Source organism: Corylus avellana, chromosome ca1 (assembly GCF_901000735.1).
Source record: "Corylus avellana chromosome ca1, CavTom2PMs-1.0".
Lineage (NCBI taxonomy): Eukaryota > Viridiplantae > Streptophyta > Magnoliopsida > Fagales > Betulaceae > Corylus > Corylus avellana.
In genome coordinates, this window is record NC_081541.1 from 411,579 (window position 1) to 435,745 (window position 24,167).

The 24,167-nt window shown below is 36.1% G+C and overlaps 5 protein-coding genes across 12 annotated transcripts in view; 2 read left to right on the forward strand and 3 right to left on the reverse strand.

The window, feature by feature from the left end:
* Window positions 1–596: 596 nt before the first annotated feature.
* Window positions 597–3,278, reverse strand: LOC132188849 (probable serine/threonine-protein kinase At1g01540). Its single transcript, XM_059603418.1, has 7 exons — window positions 2,725–3,278; window positions 1,922–2,023; window positions 1,683–1,802; window positions 1,427–1,588; window positions 1,174–1,297; window positions 831–1,040; window positions 597–749 (listed from the first exon to the last, which is right to left on the reverse strand). Exons 1-7 carry the CDS (start codon window positions 3,276–3,278, stop codon window positions 597–599), a joined length of 1,425 nt encoding a protein of 474 aa, XP_059459401.1.
* Window positions 3,279–5,413: 2,135 nt separating this feature from the next.
* LOC132166263 (uncharacterized) lies at window positions 5,414–7,705 on the reverse strand. Of its 3 annotated transcripts, none has more exons than XM_059577070.1 (2): window positions 7,640–7,705; window positions 5,414–7,391 (listed from the first exon to the last, which is right to left on the reverse strand). In XM_059577070.1, exon 2 carries the CDS (start codon window positions 7,326–7,328, stop codon window positions 6,141–6,143), a length of 1,188 nt encoding a protein of 395 aa, XP_059433053.1. In that variant the 5' UTR covers window positions 7,329–7,391; window positions 7,640–7,705; the 3' UTR covers window positions 5,414–6,140. The 3 variants fall into 3 exon arrangements, with proteins under 3 accessions (XP_059433053.1, XP_059433038.1, XP_059433045.1); XM_059577055.1 differs by having other exon boundaries at window positions 5,414–5,803; window positions 6,060–7,699; XM_059577062.1 differs by having other exon boundaries at window positions 5,414–5,900; window positions 6,060–7,699.
* A 1,074-nt stretch (window positions 7,706–8,779) lies between these two features.
* On the reverse strand, window positions 8,780–15,717 carry LOC132177126 (glutaminyl-peptide cyclotransferase). Of its 5 annotated transcripts, XM_059589352.1 has the most exons (11): window positions 15,337–15,717; window positions 14,682–14,738; window positions 13,902–13,937; window positions 13,459–13,523; window positions 13,172–13,235; window positions 11,689–11,806; window positions 11,134–11,231; window positions 10,545–10,615; window positions 10,385–10,412; window positions 10,052–10,106; window positions 8,780–9,112 (listed from the first exon to the last, which is right to left on the reverse strand). In XM_059589352.1, exons 1-11 carry the CDS (start codon window positions 15,673–15,675, stop codon window positions 8,991–8,993), a joined length of 1,053 nt encoding a protein of 350 aa, XP_059445335.1. In that variant the 5' UTR covers window positions 15,676–15,717; the 3' UTR covers window positions 8,780–8,990. The 5 variants fall into 5 exon arrangements, 4 of the variants coding, with proteins under 4 accessions (XP_059445335.1, XP_059445343.1, XP_059445347.1 ...); XM_059589360.1 differs by lacking the exon at window positions 11,134–11,231 and having other exon boundaries at window positions 13,146–13,235; XM_059589364.1 differs by lacking the exons at window positions 11,134–11,231; window positions 13,172–13,235.
* Window positions 15,718–17,625: 1,908 nt separating this feature from the next.
* LOC132191145 (heat shock protein 83) lies at window positions 17,626–20,617 on the forward strand. 2 transcript variants are annotated; one of them, XM_059606176.1, is made up of 5 exons: window positions 17,626–17,722; window positions 17,818–17,967; window positions 18,115–18,256; window positions 18,450–18,727; window positions 18,823–20,617. In XM_059606176.1, exons 2-5 carry the CDS (start codon window positions 17,830–17,832, stop codon window positions 20,368–20,370), a joined length of 2,106 nt encoding a protein of 701 aa, XP_059462159.1. In that variant the 5' UTR covers window positions 17,626–17,722; window positions 17,818–17,829; the 3' UTR covers window positions 20,371–20,617. The 2 variants fall into 2 exon arrangements, with proteins under 2 accessions (XP_059462159.1, XP_059462151.1); XM_059606168.1 differs by having other exon boundaries at window positions 17,629–17,967.
* A 313-nt stretch (window positions 20,618–20,930) lies between these two features.
* LOC132189028 (uncharacterized) overlaps window positions 20,931–24,167 on the forward strand; it is an 8,374-nt gene continuing 5,137 nt past the window's right edge. The window contains 5 exon segments of the mRNA XM_059603505.1: window positions 20,931–21,206; window positions 21,385–21,699; window positions 22,472–22,579; window positions 23,284–23,473; window positions 23,604–23,866. Of these exon segments, the coding sequence (XP_059459488.1) occupies window positions 20,931–21,206; window positions 21,385–21,699; window positions 22,472–22,579; window positions 23,284–23,473; window positions 23,604–23,866 (1,152 nt within the window).

The following is a 24,167-nucleotide window of genomic DNA, read 5'->3' on the forward strand; positions in this document are numbered from 1 at the left end:
AACTTATGCTTAGTGTCCTCCCTGCAATGGTGAAGCATCTGGATTGGAGCACTTGCCTAAACGAAACCTGTTTACTCTGGTGTAATTGCTCCAAGAAAAAACAGAAGCGTTTTTGGAATAATGCTCTGATGCCTGTTTGCCTTTCTTGCGTTATCAAAAAGCGTGAAATTAACAGATTCTGTTACAATTTCTGTATTATTCTAAATAAACAGAAACTTTATGGATCCAGAAATACTTCACTACTACAGTCTACAGCCAGTCTGAAAAACATACAAGAGAAAGAACAATGGCGTCATGTACACTGGGTTTTGCAATTAAGAAACATTAATTATGGATAGTTTTTGCAATAGGATTATGGAGGAATACGAAAAATACACCAACTAATCATCTATGGCTACAATTAACATTATAAATTCATAAAACTGGATTAGAGCAAAAATTCCCAATTCATTTATAAATGATCAGGAGTGCCTTCTATTATGAGGATTTATCTTGGTAAAAAGGTAATTCAAAATGAACAAATATTTTATGGTTGAAGCTTATGAACTGAGGAAATACGATCGTGATACTTGTCTCGAAAAAGCAGTACCTTCAACTCATTGACCTTCATGATTTGTGCTTTCGTTTCCAACATCATTTAGTGCTGGTAGTGATTTCTTGCTGCCTTCACCTCTGTTTGTTCTGTTAGCAGCAACCAAACTTTCTTCTGGGTGATCATGGCTAGAAGTTTCTCTCCTAATCCGGCAATCCTTGATATAAAAACAGGGAAATTGGAATTGTCAGAAGAAAAAATAAGGACATGAGTTTCAGAGGAAACAGATTGTTCTTACATTATTGAGTAGCATGTCACATTGCTCAAGCATGTGAACCACATCTCCCATTTTAGGCCTATGATTTATGTTAGGATCTACACAGTGAAGAGCAACCAAAATAATCCGTTTGAGTGCCTTTGAAGAAGGCATTTCTGGCAACTTAGGATCCACCACACAAGAAATTTCACGATTCGCAACCGCGGACTTAAACCACTCAATCAAATATGGCTGCAATTCAAAAATCCCAACATATTCATAATCTAGAAAATGAGAAGGGCTTGGAAAAAAATGAAAAACAAAAATTGCTATTGCATGTAAAAAAATTATAAGAAAAGCAGCTTCCAAAGTTAGGTAGCTGTACTTGGGGTTGACGGCTATCTACTGGGATCAATCCAGAGACGATCTCCATTACAAGTATCCCGAAGCTATAAACATCAGTCTCCTCGGTGAATGCATCAGTTGAAGGAGATTCTGGAGCTACATAACTGGAGGCTTTGGCAATTTTAACATTAATCACTTAAAAAATAAAGAAAAGCACCATTTTCACATTCATGTGTCTTGATATTCAAGAAAAATGAACAATCATGAAGAATTCACTGGGCAAAGAAACTGACCCTAAAGTTTCCATAATTAGGTGACTCCACTCTGGATCAAAAAGCTTAGCAAGGCCAAAATCGGTTATCTTCGGATTCCATTGCTGATCAAACAGTATATTGCTAGATTTTAGGCATCCATGAAGAACGTTTGGTTCAAGGTCCTCATGAAGATAGGCCAATCTGCAGAAGCAGGTCCTTTTCAGCTTATATGACAACAAACTCATAACAAAGACTAAAGTAAGATATATCAAAGATCTAGGATATGACATCTCACCCTTTTGCAATTCCTTGGATAATATTTTTCCTTATACTCCATGTTAGAGGACTGATTTCCGGGCTTCCATGAAGCCACTGGTACAGATTACCATTATCTACATACTCATATACAAGCATCCTAACAGAAAGGAAAGCAACATTAAGTGCTTGAATATCTAAATCTGTTAATAATTTCAAAAAGAATCTCAGAATACTAGAGTTCAAAAATAAATAAATAAAAAATAAAATACTTGATACCTGTAGGCTCCTTCAATACAGTATCCAAGCAGCTTGACCAGATTCTTGTGCCTAACTTGCCCAAATGCCTCCACTTCTGCTATGAAGTCCTCAGCTTGGCAACTGATGGTTATTAGTTTCATTGAAAGATATTACTAATTATATGGTTAACTAAGATTCACAAATAACATTTGGTTGAAGACTCTGAGCATATAGCTCCTTGGAAACCTATTTATACTTTAATCTGTTTCAGGCTGTATCTGTTATAGTCCAAATCATTTTCAGCATCAAAATTATGAACTGAACAAATCTGCATCCAAGTCTAACCCAACAGGCAAGGCCTCCATACATTAGGGGTCTTACAATTTGGATCTGTGTGGCAGTCATGTTTGCTTTATTTGAATTTCAATTGAACCGAAGAGCAAGAAGGGCAGGAAGAGATGGTATAGGAATCAGGATTCTGAAGTATGTTTCTTGTGTAGTTTTGGTACGTACCATGTCTTGAAGAACACAGAAATAAACTAACATAGAAGTTAATTACAAGATACATATTTATTCAGGATCCATTTTAACACCTTATTGTCATTTTAGTTCAGTTTTTCTGTAACTCCCACAAACCAACTCTGCCTCTTAGTCTACACGCTTTCTCCAAGATCAACAAATGTTAAACTGAAAAGCAGAACAACGAATAATATACATAATTAAGTCTTTATTCTGTTTTAGTAGCTTAACATTCACATTAACTGTAAACTTGTAAATCAACTAATTTATTAGTGTTCATAGAATCAATCAATTATCATCAACAACAACAACTGGGTAAGTACCTGCCGCGCACTAGCTTCTTCACTGCCACTCGCGTATTATCCAACAAAATGCCACGATAAACAACCCCATAATCCCCACTTCCGATCAAATTTTCTTTTGCCAAGCTGTTCGTCGCCATCTCAATCTCCTTTAGACTAAACTTGCTCCCCCTCCAAACATCCTTGGCCACTGGCAAGTACCTAAGAATTGATTCCACGTCATCAGTCACAATAAAATGCTGTTGAGTTGTTGTCCCAGCTATATGACCTTCCGAAGACCTCCTCCCATGGCTCATCTCAGCCTCGTATATGTTACGTGGAAGTAGCCTCCTATCGAGGGACGACATGCTGTAACTGTCGTAACGACGAGGCTTGCAGGGGATAGGATTTGGTAAGCAAATGTAGTTGTCTTTGTAGGATTTCCGGCGACGACGACGACAGATGAAGCAGAGAGATATGAAGATCAGAATGAGAACAACGAAGAATGCGCTGAGTATAATCAAAACCCATAATGGAAGTCCTAAGAATGAGGTATGCTTAAAGAGCTTTCTGCTGATACTATCGCTCAAGGACATGATTGGAGGGAGGTGATTATGGTAATGGAGGCTGTGAGCTGCATGAAACGGCCGGCGGAAAGAGCTTAAGCTTTTGTAGGCTACTGTTAAGGATATATAATATTGTTAAGGATTGATGTTGATTTTGTATTCCCTACGCCAAGGGATTTATATAATATTTGTTAATTCTAATTTAATGGATATATTTATATTTGAAATATTTCAAATCACATGTAAAACTCTATCAATAGAGTTATGTACTAAGATCATATAATCAAGGAAATATGTAGCCTATTGATGCTTTAGTGTGTGGATGTAGGCTATATGCCAAAGCATCTTAATCTTTTTATTTTTCTCTATTTCCTTCATTTTATATTATTCCACATTTTGAGATCTTATATGGTATCAGAGCTAACAGGCTAACGCCAATTGTTAGATCTTAAATTGTAATTTTCTTTTTTTCTTTAATTCTTTTTTCTCCTCTAATCGTTTTCTCTCTGATTTTAACATGTATCAGAGAAGAAAACAATCTATGAGATCCATGCTTGCCCAAAAAAAAGGGGAAAGGGCGATCGGAGCTAACAGGCTAACGCTAATTGTTAGATCCTGGATTACAATTTTCTTTTTTTCTTTAATTCATTTTTCTCCACTAATCATTTTCTCTCTGATTTTAACATGTATTAAAGAAGAAAATGATCTATGAGATCCATTGCTTCCCAAAAAAAAAAAAGGGAAAGGTCGAAAAAGAAAGAAAAAAAAAGAGAGGAAGAAGCTTCTCTTCGTGAAAAAAAAATCTGTGAGTTAAAAAAAAAAAAACAAAAAAGCCCAAAGAGGTAGATGTTTTGTCGCATTGTGGCCCATTTCAAGCCCATACTTGGCTCATTCCGGCGACAGTCAAAAGTTGCCGATGTCAAAATTCCAGACAAAAGTTGCCGATGTTCAAATCCCAGCCACAGTTGCCAAAGTTCAAGTTCAAGAGTAGCCAATATTTCAAACCAGGCGTCATCAACTCTAGCCACTCGATATGATCAAGATCAACGATCGCTAACGGACCGTTCATCTTGCGAGGGCATGTTAAGGATATAAATCCTTTAGAATAGATGTTGATTTTGTATTCCCTACATCAAAAGATTTATATAATATTTGTTAATCTTGATTTAAGGAATATCTTTGTATTTCAAATATTTCAAATCACATGTAAAACTCAATAAATAGAGCTGTGTACTAAGATCATATAATCAAGAAAATATGTAGCCTATTGAGGTTTTAGTGTGTGGATGTAGGTTATATGCCGAACCACCTTAATCTTTGTGTCTTTCTCTATTTCCTTCATTTAAGCTAATCACATTTTGAGATCTTAAAGTCGTAGAATTGATTTGTTGAGGGAAGCCATGCATCATGCATGTATATCTTCACAGTGAACGATTTTTTGGCGGATTGATATCTGTAGGATTCACTTGTGTAAATATATTTTGGGCTTTGTTTCTGTGTTTTTAAGAGCTTTTTGCGTTTGAATTTTTATTAATATTTTTTTTTTAGAAGTAAAAACAAAGCCAAAAATCAAAAATAACAAAAGAAGCCTTTAAAATATGAACAATCAGAGCTAGAGACTTCTACATCCATGTTAGGATAGTATTGTAGTAGAAAAAGGGGTTAATTATCTTTTATCCAACATGGTTTGAGTCCAATTCAAGTTGTCAATTACACAATCTTCTTACGAACTTATATAACAATTAACAAGTCAGACTTTTTGTTTAATCATTTTACTAATTATGAACTGCCACATCAAATTTGTAAAGGACTTGTAGTAAAAGTTAGATCATTCTATTTACATATGAGATTGCAACTAATACTTACAAACGATTTTTTTCCAACTTAGTTTTTATTGGATTGAATGGACAACAAGTTAAAAAGATTTATTTGTGTAAATGCTAAAGGTATATTGAAGTGAATATATTTTGACCATTGTAGTTAAAAATGATTTTCTTTTGGTGATGGGGTGAACCAATTTTAAAATTCTAGAGTCGGCATTAATTTACCAAGTTATTTTGAAATAACTCATTTGCACCGTTAGCTTGTTCATATCCATTGTTCCATGAGTGTGCCATTTTAACGTCTATAATGTACAAAGGAAAAATGTGGTGCAAAGCTGAAATTTAAAGACCCCTGGCCCCTGAGGCTGAGAAGACATTAATTTTAAAGTTGGTACATTTTCGTTACTGCAAGAAACACTTCTGAAGATTTGAGGTTTGGAACCAACCTATCAAGCAGAGGAGCCTTTTTCAAGTACAGTATGAGAATCCGGCTTTGGACCATTCGGGGAAGATGGAATATGATCCTCTCCATTTCATTTAAAATACATTTTGCCGTTAAGATTTTGTTTTTGTTTCCCCGCACAATAGTATCATATCATATATAGCACCACAAAACAAGCTTGGTTTTTTTCAGTCAATATCATCAATAGGCTGCAACACCAACTCTTCCTCCACCAAAAATCAATGACTACGATTGAGCTCCATCCCCCTTAAAGAACTTTAGCATCCCTCCTGTAAGGACCGAGGGCAGATTATGAGGAAACCCAGTACCATTTCTTTTTCGGAAACCTTATATGAGGAAACCCTGTGCAATACTCTGTAGCTAGTACTACAAGTTGAAACGCTCAAGGAAAGAGAGGGCAGATTCAGAATAACATAACGGCAATAAATTTTGCAAAATTCGTCCTAGTTAAAAGATACATGAATTGCTCCATTTCAACTCATTTGAAATGAGTAATATATAGAGTGAAGTAGCTTGAGAAAGTACCTGGAAGTGACTTGCATGTAGTGTATAATCACCATCAAATAGCTTTCAAATTTGAACATTCTTTGATTAGGTACTTTTTGGTCAAACACTGATCCCATGTACAAAGAACATATTTCCTCTATATGTAAGCATTCTGCCTTCAGCCCCAACACACCATAAATGGCCTTGGAGCTCCAGAATTCCTTTCATGCCTGCGGCTTCCCACACAAACTTGAAAAGCCCAAGAGCCCTGTCCAACTGCCTCACCCCACTCCAGACACTCTTATCCTCTTTTGTAGTCAAAATTCTTCCCATGCATAAGCAAAACCTATTCTCACCAATGCTATAAATTCCACCACATAGATCCACTTCAATATCTCTAACTTGTCCATAGAGGTAGTATAATAGAAGTGTAAACAAGCACTTGGATGAGTAACCCAACGTCTTAGAGAGCTTCTTGTGTACTAGGCTTTCTTGATGTCGAGCTTCCTTGTATCCAATACTTTTATCAATCAATACATCCCTGATTTGAGACAATCCCTCTTTCATGATCTCAAGCTTCGCCACAAGAAAACACAATTCCCTTTCACTTTTCAAACACTCAATGAGGTCAGTGAACATCTCAAGAACATCTTCCCACTTATGTGAAGCAGACGAGTCAACAACTTTTACAGGCACAAGCCGCATCCATGAAGTGGAGTCATGGTCAGAGGAAATGGCTGTGTCAGCCAAGAATTTTAGACAGCTAGAAACTATCTGCTGACCCATTTTGATCCCTTTGCTAGAGCATCGACAAGATAACAAATCCAACTCGTATTTCAATCCATTTAGGATCTCCTCAAGTGCACCTGTCCATATCCGCTGTTGGGTGACCTGGGGGCATACCGTGTGACGAACCAGCTTTCTTTGCTGTGCGGAAATGTTCAGAAAGTTGGACACATGGGTAAGTGAATTCACAATCATAGGCTCTCTTTCACTCGGTGAACTGAAACAAACAAACGGGCTGCAGTTGGTACTCGCGGCCGAAAAGGCCGTCACATTTTTTTGAACCGTTTGCTGAACTGAAGGAGACCCAATAAAGATCCTAGCCAGGGACTTGAAAGTTTTCATTTTTTGTTCAATTTGGCCATCAAAGAAAATCGAATTATCACTGACATCAACCAGCCCCCCATCAACCCAATCCACATTTCTCAACAAGTGGCTCAATTTCGCTATCTTTGGGAATGTCTTCTCATACCAATCACAAGGTAAAGGCTCTTGATGGGATACTTCTGAACAGTGATATAGCATCACCTTCACATACAAAGCTCCATTTTGCTTGGTTTCTAAACACTTTGCACCATGGACAAGCTTCTGTAAATATTTGTACACCATTATGATTCAGCCGTCCTTTATATATATAGTTAAAAACAACCTTTAGGACCCAAACCCAAATCCAGCCTCAACCTATAAGCGCTAGAACTTCATTTTGACCATTCATCGAACACGTGTTAGACATAATATCTTACAAAAACCAGTCACCCCAACCAACAATTATTTAAAGGGAAACAAAGTAAGAGAACGCATAATGAAAAGGATATGAAGATGTGAAACTTGCTTACTACTACAGCCTTGTTTTGGCGCAGGCAGTGCTAGTGAGGCTACCGAGGGAGGAGCCCGCAATTTCGAACTGTGGAGAAGTTAATACAAATTACAAAGTATACAACCATTTTGAAATAAATTGGGGGCCATTGGGCCCTATTACTTTGGTTCCACCAGAGAAAGATGGACTTCAATGGGCCAGGCTTCAAGACTTCTTTTAAATTTATTCCAAATATTCAAGAATTTCATTTCATCCACGTCCACCCATCTTTTTCTCTTACAGTCTTACTTATTATTATTATTATTATTATGTACTAATTCTCTAATTCTCTTACTTATTATTGAAGATATAATAAGAAAGAAAACTATTTTAATAATTTTTATTTGCATGTAGTTTGTTTTTTTTTTACATGTTCACACAATAAGAGGAGGAGAATATAAACTAGTAACCTCCGCTTTATTAAGCGTGACCTCAACCAATTGAGCTAACTCTTAGAGATAAATAATTTCATTTATATACAAAGTGATTAGATGTAATTAATAGAACCGCGTGTCTTCATTCTTTAGTGTTCTCTCTTTTGTTTTTGTTTAATTACTTTACAGAGCCAATCAACACTCGAACCTTTGAGCTTTAAAAGAAACCAATGTCGAGAGCAAACTTACCCCCACTCATTCTCAGAGGCACAATTTTTTTCCAAATTAAATCCGAATTTTTCTTCAACTCAGTATGTATACAATGGATGTAATTCTCAAATATATTTATAATAAAACATGTGATTCTCATATCTTTTGAATTAAATAGACTGAGTTAAAATAATTTCTTGTAACCCGGTTTCAAGAAAATCTTTGTATTCAAAAACCCAAAAGAACAATAAAACAAAAATTAGGAAAAACCAAAAATATAAAATTTTAGTACAATTGGTGAATTATTGGTCATTAAGAAGGAAATAATCTTCTATCAACGACCAATAATAAACTCAGGTCTGCTTGGACCTATGCAATTACGGATTGAGATCCCTAAACAAATCTATAGGACGAATTCTACTTTTAAGATCAATATGAAACTTTATCGGTTGAATCAACTGACCCTCATGACGAAATTTTTTTTTCTTCCCCTAATTGGAATCCTTTTTCAGTATAGTTGTTTGTGATCACCCAAATAATTCTCTCAAAAAGATCAGTTACACCCTTTTTACTACTACTGTAATTCGTTCCAAACAATGCCCTCTTCCCCTAAATGGCTTCTGTTTCCTGTACAAATTTCCTGAACATTGATGAAATTTATAGAAGAAATGCTCCATATCTATTCAAAATTGCAGGATCTTTAAGAAGTTCAGAAGTAGCATGTCAAGAAGACCTTCCAGTATTTGGCTATGGCTTTGCAAAATGGACTGGCTTCCGCAAGCAAAACTGCTCGATGTATCCGCTTGTATATTGTTTCTTTGCTGGATCCAACTGGATCTCATAAAGCTTTGGCCACAGTTTTCCGGTTACTGCAACAAAAGAAAATATTATTCAGATACAGGTAGGTGAATAATTCAGAACCATAATCCCAAGATATGGTCTAAAACAAGTCTTATTAGATGCATCATTATTCTTTCGAAAGTACTTGACTTCAGAGCAGGTTCTGTTCATATCTATCCGCGCATGAATGAAATTGCAAAGAGAGAAAAACCGCTAGATATGGAAGAATTGCAAAGGAGAGAAATTAAAGAATATTATTATTTGTGAGTAGAATTGATTAATAGAAGAAGAAAAGTGAACTTAGAAGGATGCAAAATATGTTCCAAAGCCCTCATGTTACGATCCTAAGTGTTTCACATGATTAAGTACAATCTTAACCATGTGTATATAAGCTTTTATAGAAACCCTCCCCTTACAAGCCGGTTTTCAAGGTGTAAGTTCTACTCAAAGCTTGTATCATTTGGTATCAAAGCTAGCCACCACGTCGAGTATAGGATTTGACGCAATTCGTTGAGTATGAGATCAAATGGGTTGTAACTTTTTGGTTGAGTCACGGCGGTCGACCTACCGGGCCACCATGAATGTCGGCTGCTGAGCGTGGTAATATTTTACGATGCTAAGTGTAGCACTTAGCTTAAGTATAATCTTAATACATGCATATAAACTCTTAGACACCCTCACGTTGCAAGTCAATTTTCAATAATGAGTTCTGCCAAAGATTTGTGTTACCTCCTATCACCATTCCTGTACAGTCAGCAATCTAACTACAAATAGCCAGTTTAAAACATAATTATTTAGGATCACACAAATCTGGGAAAACGTGGGGGGCTAATTTGGTCATAAAATCAGTCTACCTTGGTTAGCTCCCTATCCCGATTGCTAATGAAGCATCGAATTTCTCAAACAGGACATAGGCCACATGCAAGACGTATACTTTTAGAAAAGGCATGTTAAATATGGGAGCTTACCAAAAATACGCTTCTCCTCACTATCCCAAGCTATGCCATTCAAAACATCAATACCCTAGAAGGATTAAGATTTTCAAATAAATGAATTAGGTTAGGCAAGCGAAAGAAACAATGATTTTTTTCAAATAAACATTTGGTTCTAAGAAAGAACGAAAGGAAGCAAAAGAAAACACTTAAAAGGGAAGCCATTTTAAGCAGTTTCTTCCTTTCTTTCAAGGAACCAAACACGGCCTAAATTATATCATCACAAGCCACACTATAATAGTTAAGGTAGTTTTTTGATAAAAACAAAGCCTTTTAGATTTATTTATTTTTTTTTTTTCAAATGCTTACATGATTCCCAGCTGCTACCAATTTTCCCCTGTATGAAGAAAAAAAAAAAAAGAAAAAGAAGTGCAACTTTTTAGAAAAAAAAATATAGGTTAATTTATCTAATTCTTCAGTATAAACATCAGCCACTTCATCAAAAAGGCACGGAGTTGCAAAGCAAAACCTTAAAGTTTGAAGGAGAATCCATCCAAGCACAGTACCATCCTCAGGTGAAACTCTAGCAATGCAATCAGTCTACACATAAGAATATGAAGTCACAAGGTAATACAAGACAAACAATAAACTTTTCGTGCCAAGAATGTAATTTAATCTCACGAGCAAGGGTATTATGTGCATTGTGGATCACGAAGCCAGTGGTAGCTAAGTATCTGAAGCTTCAATGAAATCCACTCAGAAAACCACGGTAGTGCAAACATGATATCCATAAAAATATATTGCAATGAGAAGTTGCACCTTGGTCCATGCAAGGAAACAGGGTTTAAATGGTCAAAGATGCTTCTGGAAAGGGAGGAGCATCTCACATTCCAAATATAGGAGATAACAGTAGCAGGGGCCTTCATATACTGTATTGTTATTGTAGCTTAGAACAGCTTCTGATCAAACGAACACCACTTTTCTGTGAAAGTTCCTATGCCCCCAACCAATTATCATGCCAATACCCACTTAAATATGCACAACAATCTCCACTACGAAAAAGCCCCCAAACAGTACAGAAAAAAATGTTCATGGTCAATTGATGTGCAAGGACATACCTGCCAAACATTCGCCCAAACTTCTTTATCTATAAACTCCAGTTCGTTAAGGTTGTGTACTTCATGACCATTATATATGACCTTTTTTTTTCCTATGACTGTATTAAAGAAATCAAATTAAATTCAGTAGTATTAAGCATAAATTTCTTGAATGAAAAAAAAAAAAAAGAAAGCTACAATTGAACAAAAATCTACCACCACATTTTGGAGGAATAAATAAGTTCATGGAAGGGAGTGAAAAACTGAAGGTTTGTAATCAATACACTCACCCATTTCTTTTATTTTATTTTATTTTATTTTTATTTTGGGGGTGGGGGCAGGGTGGGGGTGGGGAGGGGGGGTTTGAAGAAATGGAATTGACATTAAATGATGTATAGAAGAGAAACCTTTAAATGATTGAGGGTCAATAAGATACAATGTTGGAAGTCCCATCCTAAACCCATTTCTTTTATTTTATTTTATTTTTTATTTTGGGGTGGGGGCAGGGGCGGGGGGGTGTGGGAGGGGGGGTTTGAAGAAATGGAATTGACATTAAATGATGTATAGAAGAGAAACCTTTAAATGATTGAGGGTCGATAAGATACAATGTTGAAGTCCCATCACTTCCAAACAAGACCTCTCCATCAGTTGCCAGACCCCAACCATCTTGCATTTGATGAGTAAATTTCTCAAACTGCATTAACCATAAAAGTATAAAGCTTGTTACAGATCTGGACTATCAATATCAATGGGCACACCAAAAAGCATGCACCTTAGTCAAAAAGAGCATTGCAAGAAAAGGCGACATTTAAAATGTTAGTGGTATGGAATGACATTAATCCAATATAGATTTTTTTATAAGTATTATTAATCCAATATAGATAAAGAAATGGATCACACTTTCTACTTTTAGACAGCAAATCAATATCACCACAGAAGAAATTGCAATGTAGAAGACATCAATTTTTCAAGATGGTAGGTTGTGATTTTCACAATTAAACCATCCGGAAAAGAACCAAAATTATTCATGTTAACCCAAGGAGAGAACAAATCTTATCGGAATAGAGGGTTGCTATATCTCATCACACCAGCATGATCAGGCAATGCAATCTTAATGGATATACCAGCTGAACATCTAAAAGATGCCTGAAACACCTCCAATTTTAGGGTCTTTTTGGTAGGGGGGCTAGAAAAGTAAGAGGAATGAATAGGAAGGATGGAAAAAAAAAATTAGAAAAAAAATGAGGAAGGGGTTGTTTTTCTTATACAAACTTTTGTTGGGAAGGATGAAAAAGTATCTTGTAACTATTCATAGCGATTACCTTGACACCATTCAAACCACTTATTCATGTCATTTTATCTCCTGCTTTCCTCCTATTTTTGCTGCAACTGGATGGAACATGGTGGGCCCAGATGGAAACACATCATCCATCCCCTTCCTTTCCCACTATACCAACAAGAAGAGAAAGTGATAATCAACTTCCCATTTTCCTCCTTCCAATGTCCACCCTTATCCATTCTCCCACTTCTCCGCCTCCCTACCAAAATATATCGTCTAAGCCAAAGTACAAATATGTCCCCAATATACAATAGTTCCTAATCAAAAGCATCACCAAGATGCCTGGGTTAATCCTATATCAGTCTTCTGGCAACCAAATTGATGATGTCACATAACTATAGATTTCAGATGCAATCCTAAAACTACTGCTTATCCATCAAGTCTTTATTGGCCCCCAATACTCCCATGCTGTGTCCTGAGAAGCATAAATTTATCAATTGGAAATGCACGCAGAAGACTTTGACCCACACATGCATATAGTAGACTGCACATGCTCAGCTAACTTCGTTCACATCATACTTCATCTGATATTCAACTTTCAGCTCTGCATTATGCTTCAGAATTAAGCCAATTCTGATTAAGAGGAATATCTTACATAAGTTTTTAGCTTTTACTAGAATTTAATTTGCCCGTTATGCTTCCATAATGAATTCAGAATTAATAAATCAACAAATATAAGGATGAAAAAAATTACATAAGGAAAAGAGGTGGAGCACAAACTTTGCTTAAATTATTTCGGTCATATATGAAACCAGTATTCTCCAACCACGTTACTTGGAACAGCCTATAGAAGAATATAAAAATTACGAGATTAGCATCATTTCTCCTTTAAATGTTAAAAGCACAAGACATTTAAAAATCAACAATTAAGAAAGTACATGAACAGAGACAAGGCAAAAGGCTAAAATATATTGGAGGAAAAACATAAATTTTAAATGAGTTAACCACACAATTTACTAAACAGACAAGAAAGTAAAACAAGAAGTAATAAATTTTCCCTTACAAACCTTTCACCAAGTAGAGTTAAACCCTCCCCAAAGTAAGAATCGTCCATCTTATGGAGTGCCTCAACCTGTAGATAGCCAAAAACTAAGGAATTTATATTTGGAATCTTTAATCTAGCACTGTTACAGTTAAGCATTGTGAATTGATTACTATCGTTTAGTCAGTTTGCATGAATGGTTTAGACACAAAAAGGTGGAGGCACGTTACTCTCTGCTCGTCACGTAGCCTACCATACATCTTGTTATATAGGGTTAGAGAAATATCACAATGACCAACATACTCCCAAAACATAATGACTCACAAACCCTATTAACTCTTCTAACATAGCCAAACAGATTCTTCACTACTCACTACTAAACTAAGTATTGCTAATCAGTTTATCAATATACAATCTTTGATACACAACAATGAGTAAATGTGAGAAACAGAAAACCAGGATCTGTACCTTCCCACTCTGAAGAGCTACTTTCCGAACTGATGACTGAAACAACACAAGTTAATAGACAGTCAAGTAAGAAATTACACAAAAATCAAATGATGCTGGTAAATAAAAGCAAAGGTATTATGCAAGATATGTAATTTACTTTAAAAATCTCTAAAAGGGAAAGACTTAGATGATTATACATAATACACTTTGGAGATCTTACTTGTCAAATAAAAGGCCTGCTAGGTGCACACACAGACACAAACAGATTTTTGGCAATGAAAGTAACAACCCAACAGGAAGATTACCTCATCTCTCGTATTCATGATATATCTGCCATAGATTTTAATTTTTTTTCTTTTAATTTAATGCAAGATAGAGCCCCTAAAACAATTCGTAAATACAACGATGGCCACATATTATCTAGAATAACGTTGACTTCATATAATTAAAACAACATTGAAATAATAAAGAATGTGCCTTCATAATGATTACAACAAAAAACGAAAAAACAAATGAAAGTCTACCACTCATATATATTAGCAGGTTTCAACAAAACACATGTTAATTTGACTTAAAATGGCTGTCAGCTTAGAAGAAGTTACATATTTGATTTAAATGGATGGTAACTCTGCTTAAGTATATCTTGTGTGGCAATTGACCCTTCGAAGTAGAACACCTAAAGTGATAAATACCAGTTATAAAAAGAAGACCATTACTACTTTAAGTTCTAGAAAGAAAAACAAACATATGCATATACATCAGCATATGTATGAAATATATAACCAGAACGCAAATCACCTCCCCATAAAGACCAGTTGACTCAAATATGGTGTTATTTCCAGCATAAAGAAGCCCCTGCAAGCAAAAAAGCAAATAAATTGTTATTCCTTTCCTCTGCAAAGACATTAATCTTCCAAATAAACATCTAGAAAGTTCATATATGAAAGGAAAATACACTTCAAATAATTCTAAGAATCTTAAGAGCACAAATAATGTTGCATGCAACAACAAAAATAATCATTCAAATCATAAACAATGATCAGGCAGAGGACTTGGACGTGGTTTGCACTCTCCCTTTCAGGACTGTGCAGAGACTCGAGTGATCCAGAACACCCAAACAATCCGTTCAAACCGAGATGATTCGAACGGCATTTTCTAATCATTTAAAGGGAATAAAACAAGGAAGGCATTTTCTCGTTTATAAAACATTCCCAGTTTCTTAAATCACCATAATTCATATTTCTATGGAGCAGAATTGTGAGAAGCACTTCGTTGATGCTCAAAATATGTAAATCAACTTTAATTCTGCACTGCCACTTCACTGTAAAATCCCAACATACGTGTGCAAAAAGATTACAAAAGAAAAATAACTCATTCTCAATTTGAAAAATCAGACTAGTCCATAGAATCAATTGAGAAAAATATAAAAAGAAAACTTAACGCAAATGGTTACCTGAGTGAAGGCATGGGGATCGTGAGGAAACTCGTTAACTACCTCGATCGTGTAGATTCTGGGAAATGACTTGTCATGGGATTTGAACTTGCTCCACAAGCTCGATGAAATGCCCAGTAAAACAACAGCAGAGATAACCAAAAGAACCGAAACGACCAGATAGGATTTTTTGTGGTTGGAAGAAGGGTTAGGGCGCGAGGCCATTGCAACGCGCGCCTTGAGATTCGATCGCTTGCTGTGCTTTTTCTTGTGAAGCGATCCGATCGCCATGAAATGATCGGAGGGGCTTTGTTCATGGGGATTTGGGTTTTTGATGATGATGGGCAGGTACCTGGCCATTTTTTCGACGACGCGTGAACGAACGGGAGAGAGAGAGAGAAATTTTTTTAATTATTTAAAAAATAGTAAACACCAATAAATAATTTTTTTTTTTTTTTAAAAAAAAGATTTTAAATTATGTTTTCATAGTTTAGAGAATATAAGACAAAATTGAGAATATATATGTAGGATTAAATTGAATAAAATTACGAAAAGTAAAACTGAAAATAGAAACTTTTTCAAATAAATAAATAAATATATATATATATATATATAACTCTAACTTGATTTGAGATTGTACTTTTAAATTTTTTTTTAAAAAAATCAATGTTGAAAGTGGTGGATTTTGTTTTGTGAGAGTGGCTTCTAGCTTCAAATTTTTACCCATCTTCACCCAACGTGCAGTCTCTTCACTCTTTCAAAGGGGACAATTATTATTATTTTTTTTTTTTATATGTCCGCACAAAAAAGAGGAATGGAGATTCAAATTAATAACATTCACTTTATGAGGTGTAATATTCGGCCGATTGAGCTACCTCTTGAGGACCAAAAGAAACAATTATTGAAATCAAGGCTACCTTCAAATTTTTACCCATCTTCACCCAAAATGCACAGTCTCTTCACTCTTTCATTGAAGTAGTGCACCGTGTCATAGGGGAATACAAGCAGTTACGTTTAGTGGTTATTGGTTAAAACTGCTAATCGTAGTTGCTTAAAACAATTATTAAATTTTAATATCCGCAACTACTCCGCTTAGGCAGTTAGCGGTTATATTATAATTGACGGTTAGCAGCTATTCAAATCAATAACTAACAGTTTTATAACCATTTTTTTTATATCGACTTTTTGGGGCGTTTTGAGCTTTGTTTGACTATTTTTTGGGCTTTTTAAAAATAATTTTGGATCAAAGTGTTTCAAAAAACAATGAATGTGATGAAACCATATCTTTAACTCGTATCTAAAACGATACTATTTTGGTGTTAAAGTTGTTTTAATGTTATAATTTTAATATAAACTATATTTATATTATTATATATAAGGGTAGGCGATTAGTAGTTATTAACTGGTTTTTCCTACCTCTAAAATAACTAACTATCCCGCTGTAATACGGTTAGCGGTTATAGGACAATTATAACCGTCTTATTTGTACACCCCTACCGCCTCTGTTGGCTCATGAGGTGGGTTTAGCATTCATGAGGTGGTCACCTGATTGAATAAGTGACCAAATAATTGGACAAATGGTTCTATATGATAATATGAATTCTCACGATAATGTGCTTAAAATGAAAATTGCTTAGAGGTCACTGTTCAGATTTGAAAGGGTGCGGTGTTTGCTAAAAGATGGGTAATGATAGGAACCTTTCTTTTTTCTTTTCTTTTCTTTTTTTTTTTAATTTTTTATCATTGATGTAATTTTTAAAATCTCATTTAATTAAAATTTAATAATAATTTATCATAAATTCAATAATAATTTTAAAAGTCATTCCAATAAAAGAGAGAAATTGTGTAATGTTTTGAAGGTGAATTTTGATTGAAAGAATGTATTCAAAATTGAGGAATAATACACTTACTCCTATTTGTTTACACAATTTTCATATTCATATGGTTTTTAAAATCACAATTAAATCAAAATTCAATAAAGATTCATCTTATATCCAATAATAATTTTAAAAATTATTTATAAATGCAAAAAATTACTATTAAAAATTGAATTAGGTGTAGCATTATTCTTTAAAATTTAAAGAAATGACATATTCCAGATGGTTCGATGCAACGAATGGTCTGGATTGTCAAAATTGCGAGGGAACTGATTCTGCACTAATGATCAAGGTCAACCAGGAGTGGGACGGACTCACAGAACATTCCAGACGTCACAACTGTACAGAACTTTCTCGTTAGCGAATTAAACGTCATCGTTTCACACGAATACCAACTTCCTTTCACCGCCTAAACAACTTCCAAAAACAAAAAGAAGTCCAGAGAGCCGTAGAAGAATCCAGAACCCATGACTGATGGTGCCTCCTTTATATAAGAGCCCACCCGAGCCCTTTTTTTTCTCGCGAATCAAGTAATCTCGACTAAATTCTCTCTCTTTCTCTCTCTCTCTGTGAAAGCTTTTAATCGATTTCTTTCGTTCTCTTTTCTGGTTTCTTGTTCGTGAAGGAATTTGTGTCAATGGCGGAAGTGCAGATGGCCGATGCGGAGACCTTCGCCTTCCAGGCGGAGATCAACCAGCTACTGAGCTTGATCATCAACACATTTTACAGCAACAAGGAGATATTCCTTCGTGAGATCATCAGCAACTCCTCTGATGTACGTCTCTCTCTCTCTCTCTCTCTACACCTTTGTGTCTCTGTTTCTTTTTCTTTCTTTCTTTTTTTTTTTTTTCTTCCGTTCGTGTTTCATCTTGTTGATGTGCTTTTGAAAATTGAGGATTGGATTGGTTGTTTTTGGTGGTAGGCTTTGGATAAGATCCGATTTGAGAGCCTTACGGACAAAAGCAAGCTCGAAGCTCAGCCAGAGCTCTTCATTAGGATCGTCCCTGACAAGGTCAACAAGACCCTCTCCATCATTGACAGTGGTATTGGCATGACAAAAGCAGGTAAATAGTTTATGTCCCCTATTGATAGACAATGAGGAATCTATATTTTAGCTTTTGCTCTTCTTGATTATTGTTGTTGAAAGATTAATTGAGTGCTTTAGGTTTAAATACCTAAACACACGTACGAGAGGATGTTTATTATAGTTGTTTGGTAATTAATCCAAGTCCAATTGGTAACTCGATTTCATGATAGATTTGGTGAACAACTTGGGCACAATTGCGAGGTCTGGGACCAAGGAATTTATGGAGGCATTGCAGGCCGGAGCGGATGTGAGCATGATTGGCCAATTCGGCGTGGGTTTCTACTCCGCCTATCTTGTTGCTGAGAAAGTCATTGTGACCACAAAGCACAACGACGATGAGCAGTACATCTGGGAATCCCAAGCCGGTGGTTCCTTCACCGTCACACGGGACAGCGGAGAGCAACTTGGAAGGGGTACCAAGATCACCCTCTTCCTCAAGGAGGATCAGGTAAAGCACGCCTTAATTCCAATTAATCCTACATTGCTTTGGAATGTATACATTGTTTGAACGTGCCGCTAATGGTTGTTACGGTTTTTGAGCAGTTGGAGTACTTGGAAGAGAGGAGGATCAAGGACCTTGTGAAGAAACACTCCGAGTTTATCAGCTACCCCATCTACCTCTGGACCGAAAAAACGACTGAGAAAGAGATCAGTGACGATGAAGACGACGAGCCCAAGAAGGAGGAAGGAGATGTGGAGGACGTTGATGAGGAGAAGGAGACCAAGTCGAAGAAGAAAAAGATCAAGGAGGTCTCTCACGAGTGGCAACTCATCAACAAGCAGAAACCCATCTGGCTGCGGAAGCCGGAGGAGATCACCAAGGAGGAATACGCCTCCTTCTACAAGAGCTTGACCAATGACTGGGAGGATCATCTTGCTGTCAAGCACTTCTCTGTTGAGGGTCAGCTTGAATTCAAGGCTATCCTCTTTGTACCCAAGAGGGCGCCGTTCGATCTATTTGACAACCGGAAGAAGATGAACAACATTAAGCTGTATGTGAGGAGGGTGTTCATCATGGACAACTGCGAGGAGCTCATTCCTGAGTACCTTGGGTTCGTGAAGGGTGTGGTGGACTCTGACGACTTGCCGCTCAACATCTCTCGTGAGATGTTGCAACAGAACAAGATATTGAAGGTGATCAGGAAGAACCTTGTGAAGAAGTGCATTGAGATGTTCAATGAGATTGCTGAAAACAAAGAGGACTACAACAAGTTATATGAGTCTTTCTCGAAGAACCTGAAATTGGGTATCCACGAAGACAGCCAGAACAGGAACAAATTGGCTGATCTGCTCCGATACCACTCTACCAAGAGCGGTGACGAGTTGACTAGTCTGAAGGACTACGTGACTAGAATGAAGGAGGGTCAGAAGGATATTTACTACATCACTGGTGAAAGTAAGAAGGCTGTGGAGAACTCTCCATTCTTGGAGAGGCTCAAGAAGAAGGGGTATGAAGTGCTTTTCATGGTTGATGCGATCGATGAGTATGCTGTTGGACAGTTGAAAGAGTACGATGGTAAGAAGCTGGTTTCTGCTACCAAGGAGGGCTTGAAGCTTGACGAAGAGACCGAGGAAGAGAAGCAGAAGAAGGAGGAGAAGAAAAAGTCTTTCGAGAACCTCTGCAAGACCATCAAGGACATATTGGGTGACAAAGTCGAGAAGGTTGTTATCTCTGACAGGATTGTAGACTCACCTTGCTGCTTGGTGACCGGGGAGTATGGTTGGTCGGCGAACATGGAGAGGATTATGAAGGCTCAGGCACTAAGGGACAGCAGCATGGGCTCTTACATGTCGAGCAAGAAGACGATGGAGATTAACCCTGACAATGGCATTATGGAGGAGCTGAGGAAAAGAGCTGAGGCTGATAAGAATGACAAATCGGTGAAGGATCTTGTGTTGCTGCTCTTCGAGACAGCCCTCTTGACCTCCGGTTTCAGCCTTGATGAGCCCAACACATTTGCTGCTAGAATTCACAGGATGTTGAAGCTCGGTCTCAGCATTGATGAGGAAGAGACTGGCGGTGACGATACTGATATGCCTGCTTTGGAGGAGGATGTTGCCGAGGAGAGCAAGATGGAGGAAGTGGACTGATATGATCCTTATTTTGTTTTGTTGGTAGGATTGTGTGTATGTTGGAAGGGGGGGGGGGGATTTTTGTTAAAGTTTCAATCGTGTGTGTGTTTTTTCTTCCTTTCTGGTCTACATGTCGAGTCAATTTGTGCTTTCTTTGACAAATTAATGTAGAATCTGGGCTTGTCTACATACATGCTTGAATGGGATAGACGTTCTTTGTTTAACTGAGCTATGTGATAAAAAAAATACAAGATGTATTGTTCAAGTATTTGTCCCTCCATTTTCGCAGCTATAGAGGTTCACTTATTTATTTCTTTATTTTCTTGCACAAGAATGCGTAGAGAAGAATATTTATACAAAATATGAAATAAAAATACATTCTTAAAATTTGGACGTTTTTGATGACTTGCATATTGAGATGTTTCAATATTTAGTTTTACTTTTTTTTTTTTTTTTTTTTTTAATAAAAAGAAATTCTTTGGGAATTTGTATATAGACAATGCCATGGGCTTGTACGGAGGCCAACTTGTGAATTCGTATGTCTTGCAAAAAGATTTTTTTTTTTTTTTTTTCTTTCGATGCCGGCCAATTCTTGCACTTATGTAAGTTTTTTGGTGTTGAGGGTATTATTACCATTAGTAAATGTCCCGATGTTAAATTACACCTTAGCATGGCTTGAATCTGCTGGTGTTGAAGAGGTTATTGTCTTTTGCTGTGCTCATTCCAAGCAAGTGATTGATTATTTGGAGAGTTCTGAGTGGTTTTCTCATCCAAACTTTTCGGTCACAACGATAGTGTTCCACGATTCTATCAATGTTGATGATGCTTTGCGCGTAATTTATGAGCGCAATGTGGTATGTCCATGTCTCAATTTCCCATCTTATATTTCTGTCTTTATGAGAAGTTGGAATTTCCTTCGTTCCATTCAATTTTAATTATTTGTTCTTAATGAATGTAGTTCCACCTATGCTTTCATTTAGAACTTGCTGTTTCATAGTGTAATGAAGTTATCGTCTTCTGTGGCTTTCGAAGATAACTGGAGATTTCATCCTTATTAGCGGAGACACTGTGAGCAACATGTCACTTACGCAGGTGCTTAAAGAACATAAGGAGAGAAAGAAGAAAGATAGTAATGCTGTAATGACCATGGTTATTAGACCGTCAAAGCCTTGTCCAATTACTTGCCAATCTCGACTTGGTACTGATGAGCTGTTTATGGCAATAGATCCTAATACGAAGCAGCTTTTATATTATGAGGACAAGGCAGACTATTCAAAAGGGGTGATATGTCTTGATAAGTTGCTGCTCACTGAAAATCCATCGATTTCTTTGCACAACGATGCACAGGTTTATTTCTTGAATCTTTCCCTCAAAATCTTTTAGTTTTATTTTCAGAGTACGTACCTTATAAAAATAAGATTTATTTTCAGCTTTCGTAGTAATCTATTAGTGGTAAATTCCTCCTCCCTGTGGCTTTTGTTTTGGTCTTCAAACTAGTGCTAATTTGTCTTCTTACAATATAGCTGTTTCTCTAAGAAGTTATTTTTATCATGACAATGACCAAAATTTATTGTAGAGTGATGAAGGATATCAAACACTGCAGTGGATTTACTCAATTCGATAATAAGGAAATTGCTTGAGTTTTGATTCGCTTTGATAGCCAATATTACTTGACATTATAATGCTTGCCTGTTACAATTTTCTAAGAAGGTATCTAAAGTGTTTCTTTGTCCTTATATAGTGATGGTATTCATGTCTCGCCGTTGTCTCAGTCCAAGATTTTCTGAAATCGCTGAGGTAGTGAATGCGCATGGGCTGCTTCTTGTACTTTAAAGGACCCATTCTCGCTTATGTCTCATTTTCTTTGGGCACTGTTTTTGAGGAATGGATGGTTGCTTTTAGTGCTGTGTGTGTGTGCCAAGCATAAGAAGGCAATATACTATTGTTACTGGCTAAATCTGCATTTACACTCCATGCTGTGGCTGCTTCAGTTTGTTGTCAGTAGATGCATTGGCATTCTATCTGAAATTATTATTAGTTTTCTCTTCATTTATATGTCTCTTCTCAAAGGAGACCTGCGATACAAATTTTTGCTCAATTATTAATTTATTCTCTGTAGGATTGCTATATTGACATCTGCTCGCCAGAAGTGCTTAGCCTTTTTACAGACAATTTTGATTATCAACATCTACGAAGCCATTTTGTCAAGGGCTTGCTAGCTGATGATGTATGTGTAACTCATTATACATCTCTTCTGTAAGCTAAATTTAGTTACTTTCATGTGCAAATAATCTGCTGGTACGCTGACAAGCGCCCTCTTCTACACATTTTACATATGTGTGTTGCAAAGACACAGATACATAATAAGATGATGGATCCCCCTGCCAACTCATGTCTCCCTGTATTAGTTTCTAAGTATGTTTTCAAAGTGTAAATTGAACCTTATTTGATTAGAAAATGTAGATAGAAATTTTATTAATATCTCAGCATTTGTCACAAACTTGTGTAGATATCTTTGATAGGAGGGTGGTTAACAGAATGGATGTGTTCTACATTCCTTCTGTGCACCCAATGAAAAAAATACATACACTCTTTTATGCATGCATGACTATAGATGTCGTTTCATTAATTGAGTAAAAAAGTTCCCTTAGCAGAATCATAAATTTTCATTTTTCTACAATGTTTAAGCATCTCAGATTTTTTTCATTATTTTTTTTTCTTAGTATCTAGTTATGTTATGAAGACTTCTCTTCCATTTTGGCTCATTTAAAAGAAGTCAAAACATTTAGTATGCTCATTTACAATGAATAACATTTTATTGGCTTATATTTGCTTCCCTCTTGTTGATAGTATGTTCCAATAATTAGACATTTTCTGTTGGTTTTGGTGTTTTTCATTTCACACTTCTAAGATATCCATATTTTCTATCAGATTATGGACTACAAAATCTTCACTCATGAAATTCACCCAAGTTATGCGGCTAGAATTGATAACTTCCGAAGCTATGACACTATTAGTAAGGACATAAGCCAGAGGAGGACATACCCATTTGTGCCAGATGTTAAGTTCTTTGGGAACTCTGCCACCAAACTTGAAAGACAGGGGATGTATCGAGCATCGGGTAATGATGAAAGATCTAATTGGTCAATAATCTATGTAGTTGGTTACATGTGTTACATATTCTGTTGTAATTTCTCCATTAAACACGATTTAATAAACTTTGGAGTTTTTATTTTTTATTTTTATACCAGAAGTAGTGCAATCTCGGTCTGCAGAAATTGGTCCTTTTACTCTTATTGGAAATAGTACCAAGATTGAGAGCAACACTAAGATTTCAAATTCAGTTGTTGGGGAAGGTTGTACTATAGGATCAAATGTTTCAATAGAAGGTTCCTATATATGGGATAATGTCATTATTGAAGATGATTGTAAGATAATGCATGCAATAGCATGTGATTGAGTGGTTATGAAGTCAGGAGCAGTTTTGGAACCTGGCGTGGTTTTATCTTTTAAGGTATGTGGCCTTGTTTGTTAAACCCCACTACACTATTCATCATCCCACCACACTATTCACTTCATTTTTTTCAAAAAAAAACATTCTTACTTTTATATCAAATTATTTATTTTTTATATCAAATCATTTACTTTTTATTACTATTCAAATAAAAAAATAACTACAAAATAAAATTTTTTACTTTCCAATACCACTTTTTCATTTTCCCATATCAATCATTATTATTATTTTTTTATTATTTTTATCCATGAACAGTGCAGTGGAGAATGAACAGTACCGTAGTATTTAACAAATACCCCCT